This window comes from Aspergillus undulatus (genome assembly GCF_047715775.1).
Source record: "Aspergillus undulatus strain CBS 261.88 unplaced genomic scaffold BDV17scaffold_11, whole genome shotgun sequence".
NCBI lineage: Eukaryota > Fungi > Ascomycota > Eurotiomycetes > Eurotiales > Aspergillaceae > Aspergillus > Aspergillus undulatus.
This window is the reverse complement of record NW_027396615.1, coordinates 482,281-503,204: the sequence shown is the minus strand read 5'-3', so window position 1 is coordinate 503,204 and position 20,924 is coordinate 482,281. Positions and strand designations below refer to the sequence as shown.

The following is a 20,924-nucleotide window of genomic DNA, read 5'->3' as shown; positions in this document are numbered from 1 at the left end:
AATGAGAGTCCGAAAGGGTATAGGGGTATTATAAGTGAATGAGGGTATAATGTGGTAGAATCTGTGGGCAGAAAGGTGGAGTAGTGACCCCAAGCGGTATGAGTGTCGCGGTAGAGTGTGGAAATCGCTTAGGCCACGTTCAATTTGCATCCGACGATGGCCATCGTAGGTCGAGGATGAAGCTGATTAATTATCTGGGAATACCCTGAGAAGAAGGAGCGTCCGGTTTCGGTTCGACATCTATTGCATGGATGTCGGTGTTAATGGTTGAAAGCCGCGGAAGTAGAAAAATTATAATAATGATAACGAAACGACGTCGGTCCAGTCATCGCAAATCGTCCAGCCGGAAATCATTCGTAATGAACCGCAAAAGGCGGCCTAGTTCTCAAGAGCGGGAGAAAAGGTGATATAAATAAGTGTAGTGTCGAAGTGGCGAAGGGTTGTAGTCAAGGGAGATAAGGCCATCCTGATCGTATGGCAGAGAACGTGAACGGTTCTTTTTTAGCCAGTCTTCTTTCGACGGTGGACTTTCCACTCGGCTTTAGCGACACGCATGAACAGTTCGACGTCTTTGATAGGAATCCAGCTGGTGAGGACCTTCATGGAGTTTTCGAAATCGGACTCGAGGATGATTTCTCGCATGCCGTCAATGAGGGCGGCTGATGTCGCGTGGAGAACGTCCAAGCCCTTTCCGAAGCCGTCGGACTTGCCAGCGCCCGCCGAGGGATGATCCTCAGCGTCGCCCAGGAGCATAAAGACATCCCATACTCGGAGTTGGGCGGGGAAAGGGATTGAGTAGTTGAACAACGTAAGGTACCAGCGCGTACCGTATGCTGTAGGCGGAATGCCAACCTCATTCTATTGCACAGAGAGACTTGTTAGTGGAAGAATTTGCCTATATCGAGTTGAGGGTCACATACCAGCTTGGCGGCAACTTCTCCTCCCTCCAACCATTCGCGTTCAAAGTCACCCAGGGCCTCCATAAGGCCCGCAAAGCCCGAGCGATATAGCTTCTCGAGCCCTCGCAACTGCCACAATCGGACAAGCATAACGAACGTATGTTCCTCATCGTAGTAAGCTAGCAAAGTAGCCGCTAGTGCCGCCATACCCTGAACGTATCCTGTGTCTGGGAAGTATAGAGACATTGCATGCAGCACGCGGAAAAGTAGCCGTTGGCCACCGCGGTACCGCCGCCGAAACATGATGTGGCTGGAAATGGTCCTTGGGACATCGATGTCGATTTGCACATCATCAGGAGATGACATATCCTGATACTCTTGATAAACTTCAATGAGGACCTCTTCCGCTGGGCTGTCGCTGTGTTTTTTGGCGCTCGTTTCTAAGAAAGAATACCACGCCGATGAGCGCCACCGATCTGGTATCCCTTTCCATGTTCGTTCGATCAGCTTTGAGCTTCTGGTATCAAAGTCGAACGTCATGCCGCCACCATCCTTCCCCTTTCTTGTCGGCTTGGCCATTTTGGTCCATTTATCCTCCCGCTCCCACTCTTTCTTCCTTGCGGCGCGCGCAGCCGCACTGTCCATTTTATCGTCGAACGTTGCAGATTCGACCGGAAGCGTGAGCATATCCCCGGCCTCATCTTTGAAGCGGCGGTTGCGATTGTGAGGTAAATGATTTGTCGCTTGACGAAACCGTGAAGTAGACCGACGCAAGGGGGCGCTGTACATGCTCTGTGACGAAGCTGGGCGCATAGAAGCCTCGGAATTTTGCCGCGAAGGAGACCGGCCGGTAAACGAACGGTTGCTTGCTATTGCAGACGGAGGTCGGATAGAGCGCTTCCGCCGCGGCGTCTCCGACGCAAGCAGAAGACTAGTCGATACCCGCTGAATGGGGCTGAAATCCGTGCGCTCGTTGGAGTTCGGGGCGCGAATAAAGCCATATCTATCCACGTCTCCGGCCTTGATATTCTGCCAATATTCAACACCACCCGCTAGCTCGTCAGCCTCCCTCTTAGGCGCCGGAGAGCTATCATCACGATTGGCGGGCGCTTCAGCAGGTTTCGAGTCGGCCTCAGAGGCACTTGTCTCGAAAGTTTCTGATTTCGTAGGTGTTGGTTCCTCCCATAGCGTACCGTTTTCCATGGCGAATGATCTTGCCACATCTGAATCTGTTACGTTTTCGTCTCCTCTCGCATACATTAATCTGACTCTCCGGGATAACATGTCCTCATCCGCAGAGATAGCCCTGCCGGGGATGCTACTTCTCCTAACACGAAGCAATGACGCGGGTCGTGGGCGAATGCGGGCAGTTACTGGATTATCCACGACCGAGTCATTTTGTACCAGCGAGATGGCTGGCTCCTGAGGCTTTCCATTGACATCTCCTTCCGGTCCACTCTTTGCTTCTGCTTCTGTTCCTCCATTTGCTTCCGTTTCAGTCTCTTGCTCCTTGAGCTTGCGCTCCAGCTGCAGCTTTTCCTCCTCTCGAATGAGGCTTCCGCGCTTGGAAAATCGCATCGATTGTGCACCAAGTCCGTCAAGCCCCCCAGTGGGAATATCCAGAGATATGCCACTGAACTGGGGCTCTATCCGTGGTACAGGTGGTGGGGATTCCCCCCTCTCTATATCCATCGACCTCTTCCCTCTCAAGGTAGGCCATTTACGTTCAGACCAACGCGAACCGGGTCGGGAACCAGGTCTAGAGCCGGGTCTTGAGCCTGAGCGAGAGCTGGGGCGAGAACCGGCTTCGTTGACAACAATGCTGGGAATACTGCGTAGAGAGCGCAAGCTAACGGTCGACGGCTCGGCTTCTTGTAACGATGTTATCCCTTTGGGTTTCGCGAAACCTGGAGGCGCTAACCCCGGGTCTGATTTTGTATCTTCAGGCGTCGGGCCGTCCTGATGCGTCGGAATGTCAGGCGCCGATTGATCGGGGCCGCTAGACGACGCGGTTGTCGCGATGGATTTGCTTTCGATAGACTGGTCGACTGGAGGTGGTAGTGAAGCGTGTTGAGCCTCCGAAAGGTCTGCTGCGGCTGGTTCTTCGGGGGAGTCCGGACGGGAGGACGGACGCTCCGACGGTTCGATGGGCGACGGGGGGGATCGCGTGTCTTCCATTATCCTGGCATGACTTGCACCTCGCTCTTTCTGTGGCTTCAATGTCTCCAATCAACCTTCGTAGCCGTTGACCACCACCTCTGTATTTGTTTTGCCTTTCTTTCCGCCTGGTTCAGCGATTGGGTGCCAAGGGGGTGAGGCGGGGGTAATTTTTGGGGAGACAACGGGTCGAATCGTCGCACGAACGTCGCGCCAGTCAGTCGCAACCTAAGATATATAGTAAGAAGCACAAGGGGCTTGAACGAAGGACACTTGTGGGATGGCTTCCGCTGAACAATTGAACATGACTTTTCCCAGGGGTTCGATGCCCAAGAATGGGGAAGACTGTATCGGGTCGAGGCTGCCAGTTGTTGAACCGCGGCTTCTGGACGCCACTTGGCAAGCGGAGCAAAAGGCAGGCAGCAGCTAAAGGAAGGTGGCAGTCTGGGTTGAAAACTGCTAGGAGTTCATCGAGCCCAAGAGAAGAAAGAGAAAAGAAAGACGAGAAAGCTGAGCAAAGAGAGTTGTGGAGGGGAGAGTTGGAACTGAAGCGTTGAAAGGGATCGCGAAGGGGGTTACGAATCGATCCACTTGGAAGGATTCATAGAGAGACTAGCTAGCCCTGGTCGCGACAACAATAGTCGGTCTTCTCGGCCCACACGACGCTATCACGAACAGAACACTGATTTATTTATTCTGTATTCTCGAAAGGCAATACAGAGAATAATGTCAGACATGGCAACGAATTCAGTGACTGGCGAAAGATCCGACTTCAACGGGGATGGTGAAACTGAAATCCACCTCGGCGGCCGATTCCATGGTTTGCTTGTATGCCGCGCTTAACAATGCCATTGTACTATGGATGCAAGAACTTGCATTCGACGTCAAACACCTGGTCATGCATCGTCGGTTGCCAATAGTCGCGCGCTTTATCGATCTACCGGCCCCTGCGTCGTGTGGCTCTGAGACAAATCGAGCCCAATATATACTATTGCTACCTCCTTGACTCTACTGTACACAAGAGATTCGTTCAACTCGGGCCCCTGTGCGCTCCCGGGCCTGCCAGACTGCCTACACCTGATTTCCATGCAGAGACTCTAGATTTTCCTTTATTGGTTGATTTTTCTTTCCTTTTGTTTTGCTGTTTTGTCGTCGCCCCGGTGGCACTTCAAGCAGCAACCTATATATCCCGCCCGGATTCCCAAAATCTAACTCCAAAAAGCCAGATACCAGCTGGCTATAAATGCAAGGCCGTACGTGCATGTGATGCATGCGGTGTGCCCAGCACCCCCGCCGTACTTGCCGTTGTCTAACTAGGCCACGGTCGTGGTGTTGGCAGCTGAGCGAGATGGCTCACGCGCAGAACGTGATGGCTCAATGGGCTCCTTGGGCAGGAGTTCAATCTGCCGAACAAGAAAGCTTTTCTCGTCGGTGAACTGATCATCGTCTGTACGGTCCTCCAGGAATTTGGGTAGGAATTTTAACAGTCGCTCTCGATTGTTGATGAGGATCCGCTGCACTGCGACTGATTTGTCTGGGTTCGCCACAAATACCTGACCGCATCCCATGTTAGTTCGATTGATTCCTCCATGTTATTCTCATTGGGGTTTCCGCATACCTTGAAAACATGAAATCCCTCATACTGAACCATCTTGCGGTCATCCCGTAGGAGCTTCATGCAAAGTTTGAGGTTCTCCCCACTCTCGACATAACGCATCATTACACTGTAGTTTGCGCGGTCCAATAAGATCTCGCCCAGGAGTTTGATACTCTGGCGTTTGGTGACATATGAATTAGACTGTACGAGGAACGTGTTGAACTGGGCGAAAAAGTAATCAAAGTTTGTCGCTAGATATCCCGTCACAAGTGATTTATGACGCGTCAGAGTTTCCTATAGAAACAGCTCCAAGTTAGGATACCGTTCCCGGGAAGAATCTCTTGATATACTTGCCCTGAACGTTGTGAAGGCATCTGCGCTCAGCTCAAAGCTGCCTCGATCAATCCAATGGAAGAATCTCCAGAAAACACCGGTCCCGCGCTGGGGGACGTTGGGCTGGACCTCGGTCAGTCGAATGGCTGACTCGCCTTCCTTCGATTGGTCATAAAGAATGATCGCGGCGATCACGTCAAACTTCAGCGCCTCCCTTAGAATAGTACCGCAGGGCATGGCACTTTGACTGTGTTCGTAGCCCCTGCATAACTCGATGATGATTTCAGGTCGATTGTGAACAATGTAAGAGATGACAGGTGGATCTGGCGAGTTGGAATGCGGGGGTTTAAAACGAAGTATGTGAGAGAATATTGTCTGGGTGTCTTTCCTTGCTTCAAACGGGAGCTTATGAAGAGCCAGGGCAAGTTCATGGAGAAGATCCTCTTGGAGCATAGCTTGGATCAGAGCGTGGACCTGATCGGTTGAGACCTCAATTTCTGGCGGGCACCGAGTTAGTATGATGAATGAAGTGAATCTCGCAGTTTGTCTCCAAGGTTTACAGACCTTGAGTCCCCTGCACCATCAATTTCATCTGGGAAAGCTGTTTGGCTAGGTCATCCTCGATCTAATTGCGAAATGAGAGGTAAGCAGGCTTCTAGTCTATCGAACGGAATTTGAATAATTGAGCAGACCTTAGCGGCAGCCGAAGTCTCGCGGAGTCTCGACAACGAGTCCTTGATCGATCTCACGACATCGGAGGGCTGACGGGATCGACCACGGTTAAAAAAGAAAGCCATTCTTCTTGTTTATCTTATCAATAGCACAGGTTCTGGGCACAAGGGAACGAGAGTTGCCGCGGAGAGACTGTAAAGCGCAAAGAGGGAGAGATAACAACATCTAAGAAGTATAAAGTGCAGCCATTGATGATCCCTGAGGAGGTCTACCGGGGAAGTAAGATGTATGTGGATGCTTTGTTGCTTGGGGAAGCGGTGATGATTGTTGGCGGGGGAGCCGCTGGCCTGAGGCTCCGGTTTCTTATCAGTGGGTGTAAACAAACCAAACAAACCCACTCAGGCGGAGGCGGGGCAACCATTTTTGGGAAAATTTTCCCCTGCTGCAGGTGCTGGCTTCTCTTCAGGAATTCATAAATTATTGTCTATCAAGGTCATTTGCAGAATTTTGCACCTGGGTGACCTGGAAATTTGCTTGTCGCCATTGACAGAACGCCGCAATCTTGCTGTCTGCGCTCCTCCCCCGCGGTGCCCGCCATGTCCGCCTCAGCCTCCACAGAGCGTCCGCTGAAGGATGTCGATCGCGATTCCGTTACATCTGAGGACTCTGATGCCACCGATGAAGAAGGATGGGAAGACCTTGAGCCCGATGACGAGACGCAGCCGGTCGTCGGACTCTTTTCCGATAAAGTTTACCCCGATGTGCGGTCGATGCTCCAGGAGAGCAAGGACAAGCACAACTTTGACCTAAAGAAACTAAAAAAAGACTTGGGTGTGTAGATTTTTGATTCAATCCTGGCTATTGGAGTGTATATCTCGCTACCATGCCTTTTGCGACTTATGCCGAAATGCTTCACTTGGGCTTGACTAACTGTGTCTTTCTCATCTCTAGATCTGGACTTTTTGGATACCATAAAACTCGTGAACTATATACGCTCTTCAGTTAAGAACGGGGATCTGACACCAGACGTTTTGACCAAAGAGAAGTTTGAGGACGAGGTATATCTGAAACCCGTCTTGGAGGACGATGCACTCTTATATAGTCTGGACGACGTCGAAGATGAGGAATCGGGAGAAGCTGGAGGTACCCAGGCCGAACGCCAGGTAATTGAGCTTCAAGAAGAGTTGGAACGCCTCCAACTCCAGTTCTCGGAGTATAGACATGCGGTTCAGAAGTCGCTAGAGGAGCAATTGACGAAGGAAGACGAAAAGCTCGCTTCAACTCCTGGTCAATCTGCACAGGGAACCGCCAACAAAGCTGAAGAAATTGATTCTGATTACTTCAGCTCCTATGCGTATAATGGTGTGTTTCCTAGATTGCTCGTGTTAGGGAGAGGTTTCGCTAACAAGTAGTCCAGGCATACACGAGTCTATGCTTAAGGACACGATTCGTACCGATTCATACCGGGACTTTGTTTACGAGAATAAGCACGTATTCAAGGACAAGGTTGTCCTGGACGTGGGTTGTGGAACGGGAATCCTGTCGATGTTCTGCGCCAAAGCTGGTGCTAGGAAGGTGATATCGGTCGACAACTCGAACATTATCGATAGGGCGAAAGAAATCATCTATGAGAACGGCTTCGGAGATGTGATAACGTATGTACACTGTGCCTTTGTGAGTCTCTGGATATATCATTGACTTTTCTCCTTTAGTTGCATTCGTGGGAAGATCGAGGAAGTTACGTTGCCCGTCGAGAAGGTGGACATAATCATCTCGGAGTGGATGGGTTACGGTCTTCTGTTTGAAGCCATGTTTGATTCGGTGATCTACGCGCGAGACCGCTACCTTGCGCCAGGAGGGCTCATGGCTCCCTCGCACGCTACGCTTCGCATTGCGCCCTTGGCTGATTCCGACCTGGTTCAGTCGCACATCGGCTTTTGGCATGACGTTTATGGTTTCAACATGAAGAGTATGCTCACTGGCATTTACGACGAAGCGCTTGTCCGTTCCGTCCCACCATCTGCTATTGTCGCGGAATCAGAGATTTTCCTCACTCTTCCTTTGCACACCATCACTGTAAAGGAACTGTCTTTCCTGAAGGAATTTGAGGTAACCCTGAAGGAGGATATTAACGCGCTCGACGGCTGGGCTGTATGGTTCGACATCTTCTTCATGCCTTCCAGTGAATCTACACTTCCGCCCAACGCTGTCCCATCAGAACTGCAGAAGAAGGGAATTGTGGCCTTTACCACTGGACCGGATGGTAAAGAGACCCATTGGCAGCAAACTATTCTTCTCATCGACCACGGGAAGAAGGATGCAATTGCGCTGAAGGAAGGACAAACGATTAAAGGAACGGTTGGCTACCAGAAGAAGAACGAGGTTTCCAGATCCCTCGATATCACGGTCGACTATGATACACAAGTCGGCGAGAAAGGAGCTCAGAAGTGGGCTTTACAATAAGGATAAGCTCTGAATAAAAGTTTTGGTTTCTGATAAAATACCATAATAATGCAATAGCTATGCTTCGCTAAATCAAGGGTTCGTAATATGAAGCCGGGAACCTGCCCGTATTGAATATTTTGGGTATCCCATTAGTTTTGGTGCCTCGAATCAGCTTCTGCCCTTCGCCGTCGGCTATCATGTCTGTCGTCGTGGCGGTGACGATGATGACTATGGCGATGAGACCGAGAGCGAGACCTAGAATGTGAACGCCGCCTGTGTGAGCGACTGGAAGTTTCATCATGGCGATGCCGATGATGCCTATCCGACCGCCGATAACCATGCTCTGAACCTTTTTCTGGAGAACCATCAAGCTTGAAGTCCTCAAGGCTGTCTTTTGATCGGGGCAGCCTTCTACGGTGGCACGACTGAGACTTCTCAGCCGACTTCAAGGCATCAAGCTCTCTTCTCCTCTCCTGGTTCCACTTCCTGCGCTCTTCTTCAACAGACTTTAGCTGACGGACGCCTCGCTTCATAGCGGCCAGAGGGTCGTTGAGGTCCATGCGCGCTTTCTCTCTCTCTCTCCTCATGGGATCCTCATTACCCCAAACATCCTTACTAGTTAAAGCCTCAGGAGCAATGCCAGCTCCATGAGAAGACGAATACCAGGGGTCCTTGCCGACAGATTGGCGGAAGCCCGCTGCATTCGAAAATCGCATGGTATTCTGGTCCTCATAACTCCGCTGCTTGTCCGCCGCTTCCTTTTCGGCTTCGGGATTCGTCTCTATCCATTTCCCACTCTTCTCTTCCGGAAAGAGATTAATATGCCCATCGCGACCATAGAGGGGCGCGTCGTCCTTGGTCTTTCGAGCATGTATCAGCTCCTCCCGTTTCGCTAGTGCAAGCTCCGCGTCTTCGCGCGCATGCCTGATGTCTCGATCTGTGTCGTCCTCACCCGCTAGACGCCTTCGCTTTCGGTGTCCTTCGGTACGACGGGGTCGGGATTCTTTTTTCGCTTGCGAGGTTGAAGGTTGCGACGGCGGAGGAGGGGTAGGAGGTCGTTCACCGCGGAGTAGTTGGATCCTTCGCTCGGCGTCGACTTCTTGCATCCGCCGCTCATCTTCCTCTTCCTGCGCCTTGGCTTGGGCTTCATCGCGTCGGACACGGGCGATGTTCTCCGGATTGTAGACGTTCCATGACTTTTTCCCGAGGAGGTGACTGTTGCGAGAGATGACGTATGATATCACTGTATGAGATCACTGTACAAAGAAAAACTCGCTGAAGAGTAACTCACAGAGGCATAATGCACTCTAAGGCGTTCGAAGCCAACGATCACCTATTTCACCGTCAAAAAGAGGAAGCCGATTCATTGAGGCGCGACTCGAGCGTTCGAGAACTCAAGATCGACGACCCGCGGTGGTGTTGTCGGCGAAACGAGCTCCGCCGCCCCGGTGGCTCAGCAACCCCCCCATGAGAGCTGCCTGCGGAGATCAGCTCCACGCCACGTTGCGCTTCTTCCCTACATCAATGCCCGCTGCTGTTGGTCTCAATCTTTTGCATTATTTCTCTGCCTATAACCGAGCATAAAATTGCTGCAACATCCTCGCTGCAGCGCTCATCGCCATTTGACCCGCTCCTTGTGGAGTAACTGAGACAAGCTGCGGGCAGCATCGACCAAGCTTTATCGTTGACCATCACCTCCTTTTTCCTGTTCGCGAAACGCTCTGTTAAGGCACACGATACAAGATGTTCAACCGCAACAACTACTCGAACCCTTTTGGGTCCAACCCTCCACCCCAAAGAGATGGCTATTCAAGGCCCCCGCAAGGTTACCCGCCACAGCACGGAGCTCCTGACCCAAGGTACGAAGATACTCCAAAGTTAACCCGATGTATCAACAACATAAAACTGACATATACGTTCGACTTAGGGGATACGGAGCACCACCGCGACGACCTGCACCGGACGCTCGCCCACCAGCGCAACCTTTCATGGGAGGAAGGGGACACAGTGAAGGAGGGGCCTGGTCTTTGAACCCCAAAGAAAGTCCGAATAAGGAATGTCAGTTCGGCAACCTGTGAGTGTGGATGAACAGTGCCTGAAGTTGAAGGGCTCATGCTAATGACTCGCAGTGTTGCCCTCTCGACACAAGATTTCCCCCGTGCTCAGTTCGGTTACCAAGATATCCTGATCATTGTCAATGGCCTTTATGTGTTCTCCGCACGTCTACTCGACGAGTTCCCCCAGGGATTCATCGGGTTGTCTAGTATTCAGCGGCCATGGGCGAAGGCCGGATTCCGAGACACCCTCGATGTACGAATTTACGACCCATTTCGCTCGGGCGGAGAAGCGTATCTCGGATCTGCCGACATTGAGGTGAAGTTTGCTGGAAAACTCAGACCGGATACCTTGTATGACCAGGATGAGCTTGCGAACTCGGTAATCAAAGTATGTGTGCTGTTTTCTACGGTTCAATAAGCCCTTCTAACAGTTGTAGAACTTCGAAAGTCAAATATTCGCACCGGGGCAACCGGTCTTGATGGACCATCACGGTGTGCCGCTCCAACTGACGGTTAAGACTATTCTACGTGTTAGCCTGACCTCGGAGAAGGAGACCAGCAAAGACCCCGAGACGCAACCTACAGCCAGGGGTATTCTTACGAAGCATACTTTGATCAACTTCTTCAAGGATCCCCAGAGTGAATTACAAATCAAGCCCGCGAAGAACCGGCCAGCTGCGAATGCTATTATTGCGCCTGATTTTAACACTGAGAAGATGGGAATTGGTGGTCTTGACTCGGAATTCCATACGATCTTCCGTCGAGCATTCGCGTCGCGCATCTTCCCGCCTGACATTGTGCAGAAACTCGGTATTCAGCATGTGAAAGGTATATTGCTATACGGACCTCCGGGAACTGGTAAAACGTTGCTTGCGCGACAGATTGGAAAGATGTTGAACGCGAAGGAGCCGAAGATCATCAACGGTCCGGAGGTGCTAAATAAGTTCGTCGGACAGTCAGAAGAGAACATCCGAAAGCTTTTTGCAGATGCAGAACAAGAGTACAAAGAGAAGGGTGACGAGAGTGAACTTCACATCATCATTTTCGACGAATTGGATGCTGTTTGTAAACAGCGTGGCAGCGGAGCAGGCGGTGGTACTGGTGTCGGCGACAGTGTGGTCAACCAACTGCTGTCAAAAATGGATGGTGTGGATCAACTCAACAATATTTTGTTGATTGGAATGACGAACAGAAAGGACATGATTGATGATGCCTTGCTGCGACCCGGTCGTCTCGAAGTGCACGTCGAGATCTCACTCCCCGATGAAGCTGGCCGAGCTCAAATTCTCGGCATCCACACTCAGAACATGAGCAAAAGTAACTTGATGGACCCGAACGTCAATTTGGCAGAATTGGCAGGTCTGACGAAGAACTATTCGGGTGCTGAAATTGCTGGTCTCGTGAAGGCCGCAACTTCCTTCGCCTTTAATCGACACATTGATTCTGGAAAGATGGTTAGGGTCAAAGACGACGCTGCGGAAATGAAGGTCAACCACTCTGATTTCATCCATGCTCTGAATGAGATTGAACCGGCGTTCGGTGTCTCGGAAGATGAAATCAAGCGGTGCATTGAGCACAGCATCATCAACTACTCAGAAAAGGTCGACAATGTGCTCAAAGAGGGAGAAGCATTAGCTAAAGGTCTTGGCCGCCCTGAGCAGACTCCTCTATGGTCCGTCCTGCTCAATGGACCGGCTGGAAGCGGTAAAACTGCTCTTGCAGCTCAGATTGCCCTCGATTCAGGGGCACCTTTCATCAAGATGATCTGCCCTGAGGACATCGCTGGGTTCAATGAGATGTCCAAGATTTCACACATCCTTAAGGTTTTTAATGATGCTTACAAGAGTCAAACTAGTGTTGTCGTGGTCGACGATATTGAGACCATCATTGACTACGTGTCCGTTGGGCCTCGCTTCAGCAACAGCGTCTTGCAGACACTCAAAGTCCTCTTCAAGAAGCGCCCGCCTAAGAACCGAAGACTCCTTGTCCTCGCAACGACGAGTGAGAGAGCACTTATGAAGGAGCTGAACATCTACAACTCGTTCAACTCTGACATCGACGTGCCAAATGTCACCAGTCACCAAGAACTGAGACACGTAATGGAGAAGTCTGATGTCTTTAGTGGCGAGCAGATTGCGGAGGCGCTGGAACGAATTGAACCCTTGAAGGAGGAAACAGAGTTTAGCATCACTTTCGGCGTTGGGATCAAGAAGGTCTTTGATGGAATCGAGCTTGCGAAGAAGACTCCGGACGAGCTAGTGACTCAATTCGTGCGCTTCATCAACAGCGCGGTCCAGGATGGAGCACTGAGTTCCAGAAGGCCAAATGTTTATTGAACAAAGACCCCTAAAGGAATGTGAGATTAATTAGAACTTTCCCATTGCTGGCTTTTCGTACGGGATGCGCCCTAGGTAATAAATAGATATGCTATACTGCTTCAAGAGCCTGTCCAAAGGTGCGAGCGGTTCTGCTAGACACGAAGCTGACTATCAACTGAGACAATCTCTTTCTGGCCATGTAAGTAATCTGATCGGGACTGGATTCTGACTCCAGGCGTTTGCGTGGGTTTTCACCTTCTTTCTCAGTGTTACCTCATAACACGGTGCCTGCCCAGATGCATTCTACGACTTCCCTAACACAAGAATCCAATTGCCTTCGAGGTCACACTTTCGGTTTTCGCTCCTCAGGCCTATTTTCTCACACTTATCACTTTCCTCATCACACTTCAACCTTCGAGCCTTCATCAACATGCATCCGTCATCGCCGAAAAAGCAAACAGAGGCCCGTCAAACGGACAACAACAACAACACCACCACCGCGACCATGTCTCAATCAGCTGCAACCGAACAAATGGTCCACAAGAAACAAATCTCAAAGCAAGAATACAGCCTCCGTGAAGAATGGGCTCCTGAGACTGTCAAGGCTTACCAGGTCTCTCCTGTTGAGCCTGTTCAACGTCAGCACCAACACCAAACCCAAGGCCAAAATCAGACCCAAGCTCAACATCATGCTCAAGCCTTACCCCAAGTCAATCCTCACAGCCAAGCTCGCATCCCAAACAAACGCTCGCAACCTCGCTCGTCTTCGCTCTTCGAAGAATGGAAGGCCAAGGCACTGAGAAGCCCCACCAAGGAGAAAACCGAACCTGGAGAGCCTGGTGTTCTCTCGACAGCAGAGTCAAAGGCAAACAGAAACAAGGACAAGCTTGAGGAGAGCATAACGTCTGGAGATGTTAGGGTCTTACTAGGGGAACACTCTGAAAAGACGGTCAGCATTCGAGGGAAGCCCAAGAAACCTGGTGTTGGTGTTAGTCCTGCTCCAGCGGCAGCGTCGAAGGCACGCAATAACGTGAATGAGGGAGGTGCTACATCTGTCGATGCTACTGGATCTCTGCCCGAGCATTCTGCTAGAACTGTTAATGCTCAGATGGAAACCAAGGAGCCTGGCGTTACTTCACCGGCAGTGTCTAATGATAACAGCAGTAAGCATTCGGGAAGTATTACGACTGGTCATTCTACAGGACCGTCATCAAAGGACAACAGCAAGAACGAGGGAACTTCTACTGTGTCTGGGGGTTCTAGAAGGTCTCGGACGAAGTCCTTAGGCAAGGCGAGTGTTCGAGCAAAGTCTAGAGAACCTGGTACTGCCTCGGCAGCGGCGCCAAAGAAAGGTAACGACGATAAGGGAAGCACTGCTGCCGTCGTTGCTAGACAGATGCTGGGAGAGTGCTCTGATCAAGCAGCCAATGTTGGACCGAAGACCAAACCGGCGGGCAATGATCATAGCCAACAGCCAGAGGCAAGCAGGGCGAGCAATGTCAAAGAAGGTAAGTGCACGTGCCCTTCATCTGAATACCCAAGTGCCATTGAAGGCCGCTAACTTTTATTTGTCTATCAGAAAGCTATGCTTGTGCTCCACCTTCCGACAACGTTGCGCCCCCAGCCGTGAACCTTGAAACGAACACCACGAGCGAACCTCCAAGGAGAGGGAGGACGAGTCAACCTCAACGGTGCGAATGGGAACGCCAGTACTCTCGAGGACGTCAGCGCTCCCTAGAACGTGACAATCACTTTCGGGCGCAGTCGTTGGAACGGACACCCTATATGGCCCCAAGCGGTATTTTGCTGGGCGTGGATGATCTGAGGAAGTTGGCTCTCGGAACTATGTTCAAAGGCAAGGATAAGGTGTATTTCATCCCGTCTTTCATAGAAGATCCGTGGAAAGGTCTGAAACCGGTCCCTTCGATCCGCCCACCCGACCTTATGGACCGATTCTAGATGGTTGCCTGAGCCGGCTATATCTGGTCGTCATGGAAGTAGAAGTTAGCGGAAGAGATTGGGGAATGCTTTTCACGACATGCGATGGCGAAATGGGTAATGTTTCATGATGGAGGTTGACTGTTATGCTTGTTTCTTCGCATTTTCAGGTGATAAAGAGAAGAATTGTTGTGCAGACAGAATGCTTTGAACGCCAAATATATGACTTGTGTGCTTGGATTGTAGGACTTGAAGCCGAGAAGCTCAGACCTTCCTGTGGCCCCTGCCCCTGCCCCTGCCATTCTGGCCGCTTGCCTCGTTCGATAACGTCACGTGACCCCCTACAGTGACCCCTTGCTCAGTCCACTCTTCGCCTCTTGGGCACTGAGCATCCACTTTAGCTACTCAATGGTCTAGCCGGACGCGGAACGCAGAGACAGCCTCGTGCACTACCGAAATGAAGGGGGCGGAGCGGGGCTGCAGCGCTGAAACGAAGCAAGCGGCGCGTGCGTTCAACGACATTTTTTGGATAGGGGATTGACCCTCAGTCCGTCCTCCGCTGTCCAGAGTGAGGCTACGGCGGAGACCGCGCAGTATCTAGGTATGCCCTGGCCGACCCCAGTCTAGGATGGGCAGTATTTCTCACGTCGCGGACTAGGCTCGTTCGAAACTCGTGCTGAGGTGTTACGCAACATGCTCGATACTGATGCCTGTCCTCCACGTGGGACTGGAGCCTGACAGGGAGGATGCATGGGGAACCCTGGGGCAATGGCCGAGGCTATTTGAAAGGAAGGGGAGGCTCAGAACCCAGAACACAAGCTCTACCTGCTAGTGCCACCTTGGACAGTCAGGTAACCCGCAGGGGGGTGTGTCAGGTTTAACCTCGAGGACAGTCTCTACCTATCAATTGCATAGAAGGAGATATAATACGGCATAGCAGGTATTATTGTCCATTAAAACACCGTCAAAATTCCCGAAAAGACAATTTTACAAGCAGAAGGTGCAGCCAACAAATGAAACCGTCCCAAAACAACCAACCCAGAACAAGGATGAAAATAAACACCGCGGGAAGACCCATTATACCAGGTCTCTCGGACCTGTGCTGTCGAAAGATGTGATGTCGTCGTTAATGTCGTTACAAAGTTTGTAATCGGAGACCCCGAAGAAACCAAAAGGGCAAAGAGAAGAGAGAGCGAGGAGAACAAAGAGAGACCGCCGCTACGGAGACTAGTTGTCATCGAGCGTGTATTTCTTCGATGCTCGTCGGTACTCTTCGGGATGAAGGCTTTCAGCCTTGGACTTCAGGGTGCTGTGGCGAGAAAACCAGTCAGCTTGCTCGAATCAGACTAGGGGTTGTAAATCCTTCGCCCCTTGGATCCAGTCGCAATGCTAGTGAAGCCGCCAAGAATAATTACCCTGGCGGAGCGCGGCGGACGTCCGCTCCCTGTCAGCGGAGCGGAATCCAACGACGACCGCCGTTAGGTGCGAAGAGATCTGAGACTAAAAGGCAAGCAAGGCGTTGGAAACTCACTTTACGCGGTTTTGGGTCCATTCTAGATCTCGTTTCGTGTCTTGGGCGACCTTGATTCCGTCTGCGAAGCTTGTGCGCACACCCTTCAAGCGTCTTTGGGCAAGAGCCTGCAGCTCAAGGAGCTCGCGTTGCTTCGCATTCAATTGACCGGAGCTATTTGCCCGCGCCGTTAGCAAAGGCTGTTTGATATCCACTCCCTCCGCAATTTTCGCGCATTTACATCTTCTATTCCGCCGGGGGATTGTTCTCCCCTCTGAGAACCAGGCGGGAGCACGTACGCTTGAGCTTGCATAGCCAGTCCCTTATCCAAGGGAGTCGGATCGAACGCATTCTGTAAACGGTCGTTGAGAACATCAACAACGTCCACACTTGAGAAAGAGCCCGAGCTGGATTCATAGTCGCCGCTAGCACTTCCGGTGCTGTAACTAAACCCCCCCGAGGTACGGCTGCCCGTGGTGGTGCTTGCATCTGAAAGATCTGGCGGGGAGCCTGACACTCGGCTGATGGGGTAGAGACTAGCGGGACCTGGGGTCTTTGAGGGAACATTCATGGGGAGAGCAGGAGACTGATAGTTATGGGTAGCCATTGTGGAAACGGACAAAGGTCAAAGGCCACTGGACATAAAGAAGCAATGCTTTGTGAAGAGGGTATGAAGTCAAGGGTCTAGAAGACAGGAAGTGATGGTACCAAAAGTCTGGGGTAGGAGGGATCTTGAGAGATGGAAACGGAAGAGGAAGGGAAGAGAACGACAGCATGAAAGTTGAGGGCTTTTATACCCTCTGGCGGAGGGTCTTCCATCCGGCGGACCTCCTCTCGAAGACGACGACGGGGGCAAGAAAGGAATAGACTGAGGGGGTGAATGTGATGGGTAGTCCGATCATTGGGTGAAGGACTATCACAGCGGCCTTTTACCGTAGCCCCTAACCCCCCGTCCGCCTAGTCCGTCCAGTTCCCTTGAGACCCAACCCCCCATTTCCGCCCCTCTGCCAATTCCTGATCGCCAATTCGCTCCTTGTTCCGATTCGACCCCGCTCTGGGTGGGAAGACGAGAAGCTAAAGGAGCCAAATCGATGGCCGGAGACTGGTCCAGCCCTTGACATCCCTCTGTCGTTGGGACACAAGCCCACACGCCGGTGGCGAGTCGGCGATCTCGGGCATTGGGTTTCTCTAGGTGCTTTCTCTAATTTCCGTCGGGTTCAAAAAGAAAAGAAATGGGACTTAAGGTGCGCATGGGAAGGGTATAAAAGCAGGTGTGATGGACGCAGATAGGGCAAGTTTGTCTCTCTGCGGACCTTAATAGATGAGGGCTAGCCCGCCGATGACAACTTACTTCCCTCACGGCTTCCCAGTTCATTTTTCCACTTCACTTGTACGATCCTGGCCTTTCTTCCATATGTCCATTATTTTCTTTTATCTTCAAGGGTTCCTTTTCCGCTTTGACTTGAACATTGCGAATATTCTATGCCAATATCCGGGAGGCTGGGTGGCTGGGGAAACGTGAAATTGGAAAGAACCCGTGGAGGAAAGAACGAGGACAACAAGGCGCTAGACAGCTACAGAGCCGCTCAATGTCGAAGTCACGAATTACCTTGATCAATCAACAACTGTTCGCACTGGCACCCGGCTGGCCCTCTGTCCTGTACGCATAGAAAACAATTCTGTATCCTATTGCTTTGGTCGAGGAATAAGCTGGTATGTGGGTGACCGACGGTGGGCGAGGCGTCCGGGGTGGTGGCATGTTATCATGGAAACTTGACCCTGCCCCTGTGACCTTGTGCCCAATACCTTCCGGAGCCGTTTTTCTCTTGCAATTCCGTGGCCGGTGCAGAAATACAGTGTGATATGCGGGGGCTGACGCAATCGCAGAGTCCGGAGTATGAGAAAGCATCGAGAAATATCAATGTTCATGGCAGTTGGACATCATTGCATGAACTGAGGCTGGAGAGAGACCCAAGAGTACGCCGAAAACTTCAGATTTCGAAACTAGGTCTTGCCTGGTACCGAACTGATACCGAGAGCCTGAAACTGCTCGAGTGGCACGACGTCTGAGAAAAGAAACCGAGGCCGTGTAACGGAGAAACGCTTCGACCCTGGTCAAGGGAAGGCACGGCCGATGCGTTGGGCCTCAAGAGTTTTCGTGGAATCCGTACTTCGGCGGTTGGCTCCCTGCTTTGGACCAAATTCCAGCCTCACCCAACGGGCGATCAGAGCACACTGCGGGAACCCAACGGTAACTGTAGCAAGCGCTTTAGGCGCGGCCAGCCTGGGAGACTCAACGGTGAATTTGTTCAGGTGGACCTGCTTCGACCTATGTACAGCAACAGATCGCCTTTACCTGCTTGTTCAGCCGCCAAACAACGACTCACGGAGGCGCTACGGAGAGTCTTTACACTTGCAGGGCCCTCAGCTGAGGGAAGGGGCACAGCAGACTGCAGAGAGTGGAGCAAGAAACCAGCCCAGAGAAGAATTGGCACGCATCGCCTCGCTACCTCGCTTGCTGACATGATATGACGGTCTTGGACACAGATAGTGAGTGCATGTCCGCTCTCCTTCGACTGGACCATTGATTTAAGTAAGGCAACCGAACACCACTCAGCGTCTTGAGCCTTCTCACGATGACATTTACTGGTTATCCGCCGAACCCACTGAGATCCCAGTTCGCCGGGCCTCGCATGGAAGCACCAAACGTTGTCAACGCCTTACATTATCGCTGCCTCGCGCCGCCACAGCCATCACCTTCTTCCGTTGGTCAGCTCTTTTGCCCGTTCGAAAAATGTCCGAGCTACTCCAAGCAGGAAAGCTGTACAAGTCAACCACGATGAGATGACGCCGCCTTCCCTCTCGCATGAGCCCAACCGCACGCTGGGTAATACAAAAGTCCAACGATACGAAACGCAAAAATTCGAAGCTTGGGCACGATATTACTCTGAAGGCGCAGATCTTTTGATTCACGCTCTCGAGTGCTTCCCCATCCTGAGGCATTGGTCAGTCATCCGTTGCTCTTCCTTTTCGCGCTGCCTGACACAGGCCTTATCGATAAATTGGAACCATGAACCTAAAGCATTCTCCTGGTACTCCAACCCCGGGGGGATTGTCTAGCGGCTCACAGAACTCCCTGGTTGCGTTCTGCTCGGGTAATCTTATGCACCATTCTGCTCGACATTCGTCTTCCTACGTTGCATCCGCTCGACTGCCATAATTCGCCCACGTTTCTGGTACCATTTTCGCCGTTTTTCTTGATAAGGAATGTCGCGCTTTGCAGCGATTTTGCCCAACAAGAAGGAGATCTTGTAAAAGCTGATCGATTGTGGGGTGGTTGCACTTCGTCCGTCATTCTGTTCAACGACAGTTAACTTCACTTGCCAGCATCGCTCGGTTCTGGCCATCATAATCGAGGATCATCACCACCATCACCACCTCCTCATGGGAGAAAATGATTTTGGCTTCTGAATGGCCATGTCTGCAAATGGTGGATGCAGCGAATGTGGGGTTACGCGGAAGTTCGCCTATCGTTCGTTTGCTCCTGCACAGTTTCTCACCGCCACATGCAAACTCGATTGCAAACTCGATAGTTACTTGCCTCCTCCATACCGGCCAACCCAGCCGTCATGCTCACCAAGGAACCGTCTCAATCGAACTAGCTCGCAAGTGCTGGACCCTATCGAAGAACTTTGGTTTTCTAGTCTACCAGAGAACCGCGCGATGGGCCGATAGCAGGATGCAGCGCTTTCCCCTTCCGGCAAGGATGAATCGCAATATTGCTAACATGGCACCATTCAAGGGCCTGCCTGACTCTGCTAGGTCCAGGAGTCGAGGAGTCGCCCTCTTAGATACTGGCATTTGCCTTGGAGGTTGGTATGAATCGCGGAGATACCTCAGTAGGCTGGCTACCTTTTCTCGGCTAACTGAGCCAGCGCTCTGATAACAAATGTCTCGGCGTAAGCTTTGGGATTACATTCTCTCACCCACGTAGAAAGTTGCCTGGTTTATTGCTCACGCTTAGGATGGGTTGGTCTTGCATTTTGGATCAGTAGCTGAGAAGTTTAGATGGACGGATTACTTAGGGCATCATGGTGTCGCTGACACCTGACATCCTTCACACTCCCGGACTCGAAGTGCTTATCCAGAATCCCAACACTAACGCACGGAATGCAGCAGCCATCGCATTAGAGAGTATCGACCGTGGCCATTCTCTGCAGGCTGCAATATATCTCTGTGTTAGAAGAAATGAATCAACCAAAGCCCACCATCAGCTCATATCATCGCATACCTAGAAGTCCTTTGTCTTTGCCAAGGAAGCCAGTCAAGCCTCGTCTAGTCCGGTCGAGTTATGCAGAATCCGTCTTCTAATCAATCAACGCAATAGCCCCAATATATCTACAAACAAGCATACAAACACGAACAACGCATCAATCTACCTAGACCACTCCAGGCAAAAAGGATACACATCGTTCCTGAAAACTTCAGTATAACTGCTCCAAAGTCTAATGCTGATGCCGGCAGGTCACCTCAGCACGATGCATCACTATGTAGACAAATCAATCAAATCAGCCAGTCAATCGTATAATCAGTGCTCCGTATTAACTTGCAAGACGTTTTCTCTACACTGACAATACACAATGCGAGAGATGGAAATGAGGAAAAGAAGATGAGAGTAAAGCAAGTTTCAATGATATACAAGGTTCCGAAAGTAAAGGTAGGTAGGTGTAAGAGGTAGAATGTTGTAGAAGTATAGTATAAAATGTTGGTTCAGGAGTTGCAGGCGACCGTGGGTAGAAGTAGAGAAGGATGAGGATAGGATAGGGTAGGATACGATAGGTACTGACGGACTGCCCAAGAAAGCCGGAAGAAAAAAGCGACGCCATGCAATGATAAAAGGCCCAAAAGAACAAATACACCTGAAATTGCAAACCCCCCTTGATGCTTATAGGTATCCATAACGCAAAGTCAAAATGCAGATGCAGGAGGGTAATAAGA

At 51.2% G+C, this 20,924-nt stretch overlaps 7 protein-coding genes across 7 annotated transcripts; 3 read left to right on the top strand and 4 right to left on the bottom strand.

Annotated features, from left to right (window-relative positions):
- Window positions 1-325: 325 nt before the first annotated feature.
- On the bottom strand, window positions 326-3,234 carry BDV17DRAFT_23109 (putative TBC domain protein). Its single transcript, XM_073755781.1, has 2 exons — window positions 921-3,234; window positions 326-858 (listed from the first exon to the last, which is right to left on the bottom strand). Exons 1-2 carry the CDS (start codon window positions 3,075-3,077, stop codon window positions 502-504), a joined length of 2,514 nt encoding a protein of 837 aa, XP_073618033.1. The 5' UTR covers window positions 3,078-3,234; the 3' UTR covers window positions 326-501.
- A 981-nt stretch (window positions 3,235-4,215) lies between these two features.
- On the bottom strand, window positions 4,216-5,966 carry BDV17DRAFT_23114 (Mo25 family protein). The gene is made up of 5 exons (XM_073755783.1): window positions 5,679-5,966; window positions 5,551-5,611; window positions 5,008-5,483; window positions 4,675-4,947; window positions 4,216-4,609 (listed from the first exon to the last, which is right to left on the bottom strand). Exons 1-5 carry the CDS (start codon window positions 5,781-5,783, stop codon window positions 4,370-4,372), a joined length of 1,155 nt encoding a protein of 384 aa, XP_073618032.1. The 5' UTR covers window positions 5,784-5,966; the 3' UTR covers window positions 4,216-4,369.
- Window positions 5,967-6,083: 117 nt separating this feature from the next.
- Window positions 6,084-8,142, top strand: BDV17DRAFT_257357 (protein arginine methyltransferase RmtB). The gene is made up of 4 exons (XM_073757182.1): window positions 6,084-6,489; window positions 6,610-7,020; window positions 7,076-7,313; window positions 7,371-8,142. Exons 1-4 carry the CDS (start codon window positions 6,255-6,257, stop codon window positions 8,119-8,121), a joined length of 1,635 nt encoding a protein of 544 aa, XP_073618031.1. The 5' UTR covers window positions 6,084-6,254; the 3' UTR covers window positions 8,122-8,142.
- BDV17DRAFT_257355 (uncharacterized protein) lies at window positions 8,143-9,502 on the bottom strand. The gene is made up of 3 exons (XM_073757181.1): window positions 9,395-9,502; window positions 9,139-9,318; window positions 8,143-9,106 (listed from the first exon to the last, which is right to left on the bottom strand). Exons 2-3 carry the CDS (start codon window positions 9,251-9,253, stop codon window positions 8,253-8,255), a joined length of 969 nt encoding a protein of 322 aa, XP_073618030.1. The 5' UTR covers window positions 9,254-9,318; window positions 9,395-9,502; the 3' UTR covers window positions 8,143-8,252.
- A 260-nt stretch (window positions 9,503-9,762) lies between these two features.
- BDV17DRAFT_22745 (AAA family ATPase SEC18) lies at window positions 9,763-12,702 on the top strand. Its single transcript, XM_073755722.1, has 4 exons — window positions 9,763-9,962; window positions 10,031-10,177; window positions 10,233-10,548; window positions 10,598-12,702. Exons 1-4 carry the CDS (start codon window positions 9,847-9,849, stop codon window positions 12,494-12,496), a joined length of 2,478 nt encoding a protein of 825 aa, XP_073618029.1. The 5' UTR covers window positions 9,763-9,846; the 3' UTR covers window positions 12,497-12,702.
- A 281-nt stretch (window positions 12,703-12,983) lies between these two features.
- Window positions 12,984-14,437, top strand: BDV17DRAFT_289180 (uncharacterized protein; the record flags this gene model as incomplete). Its single annotated transcript, XM_073761609.1, has 2 exons — window positions 12,984-13,986; window positions 14,058-14,437. 2 exons carry the CDS (start codon window positions 12,984-12,986, stop codon window positions 14,435-14,437), a joined length of 1,383 nt encoding a protein of 460 aa, XP_073618028.1.
- Window positions 14,438-15,643: 1,206 nt separating this feature from the next.
- BDV17DRAFT_289179 (KxDL motif-containing protein) lies at window positions 15,644-16,533 on the bottom strand (the record flags this gene model as incomplete). The annotated part of the gene is made up of 3 exons (XM_073761608.1): window positions 15,644-15,725; window positions 15,948-16,100; window positions 16,226-16,533. The coding sequence occupies 3 exons, from the start codon at window positions 16,531-16,533 to the stop codon at window positions 15,644-15,646; spliced, it is 543 nt and encodes a 180-aa protein (XP_073618027.1).
- Window positions 16,534-20,924: the final 4,391 nt, after the last annotated feature.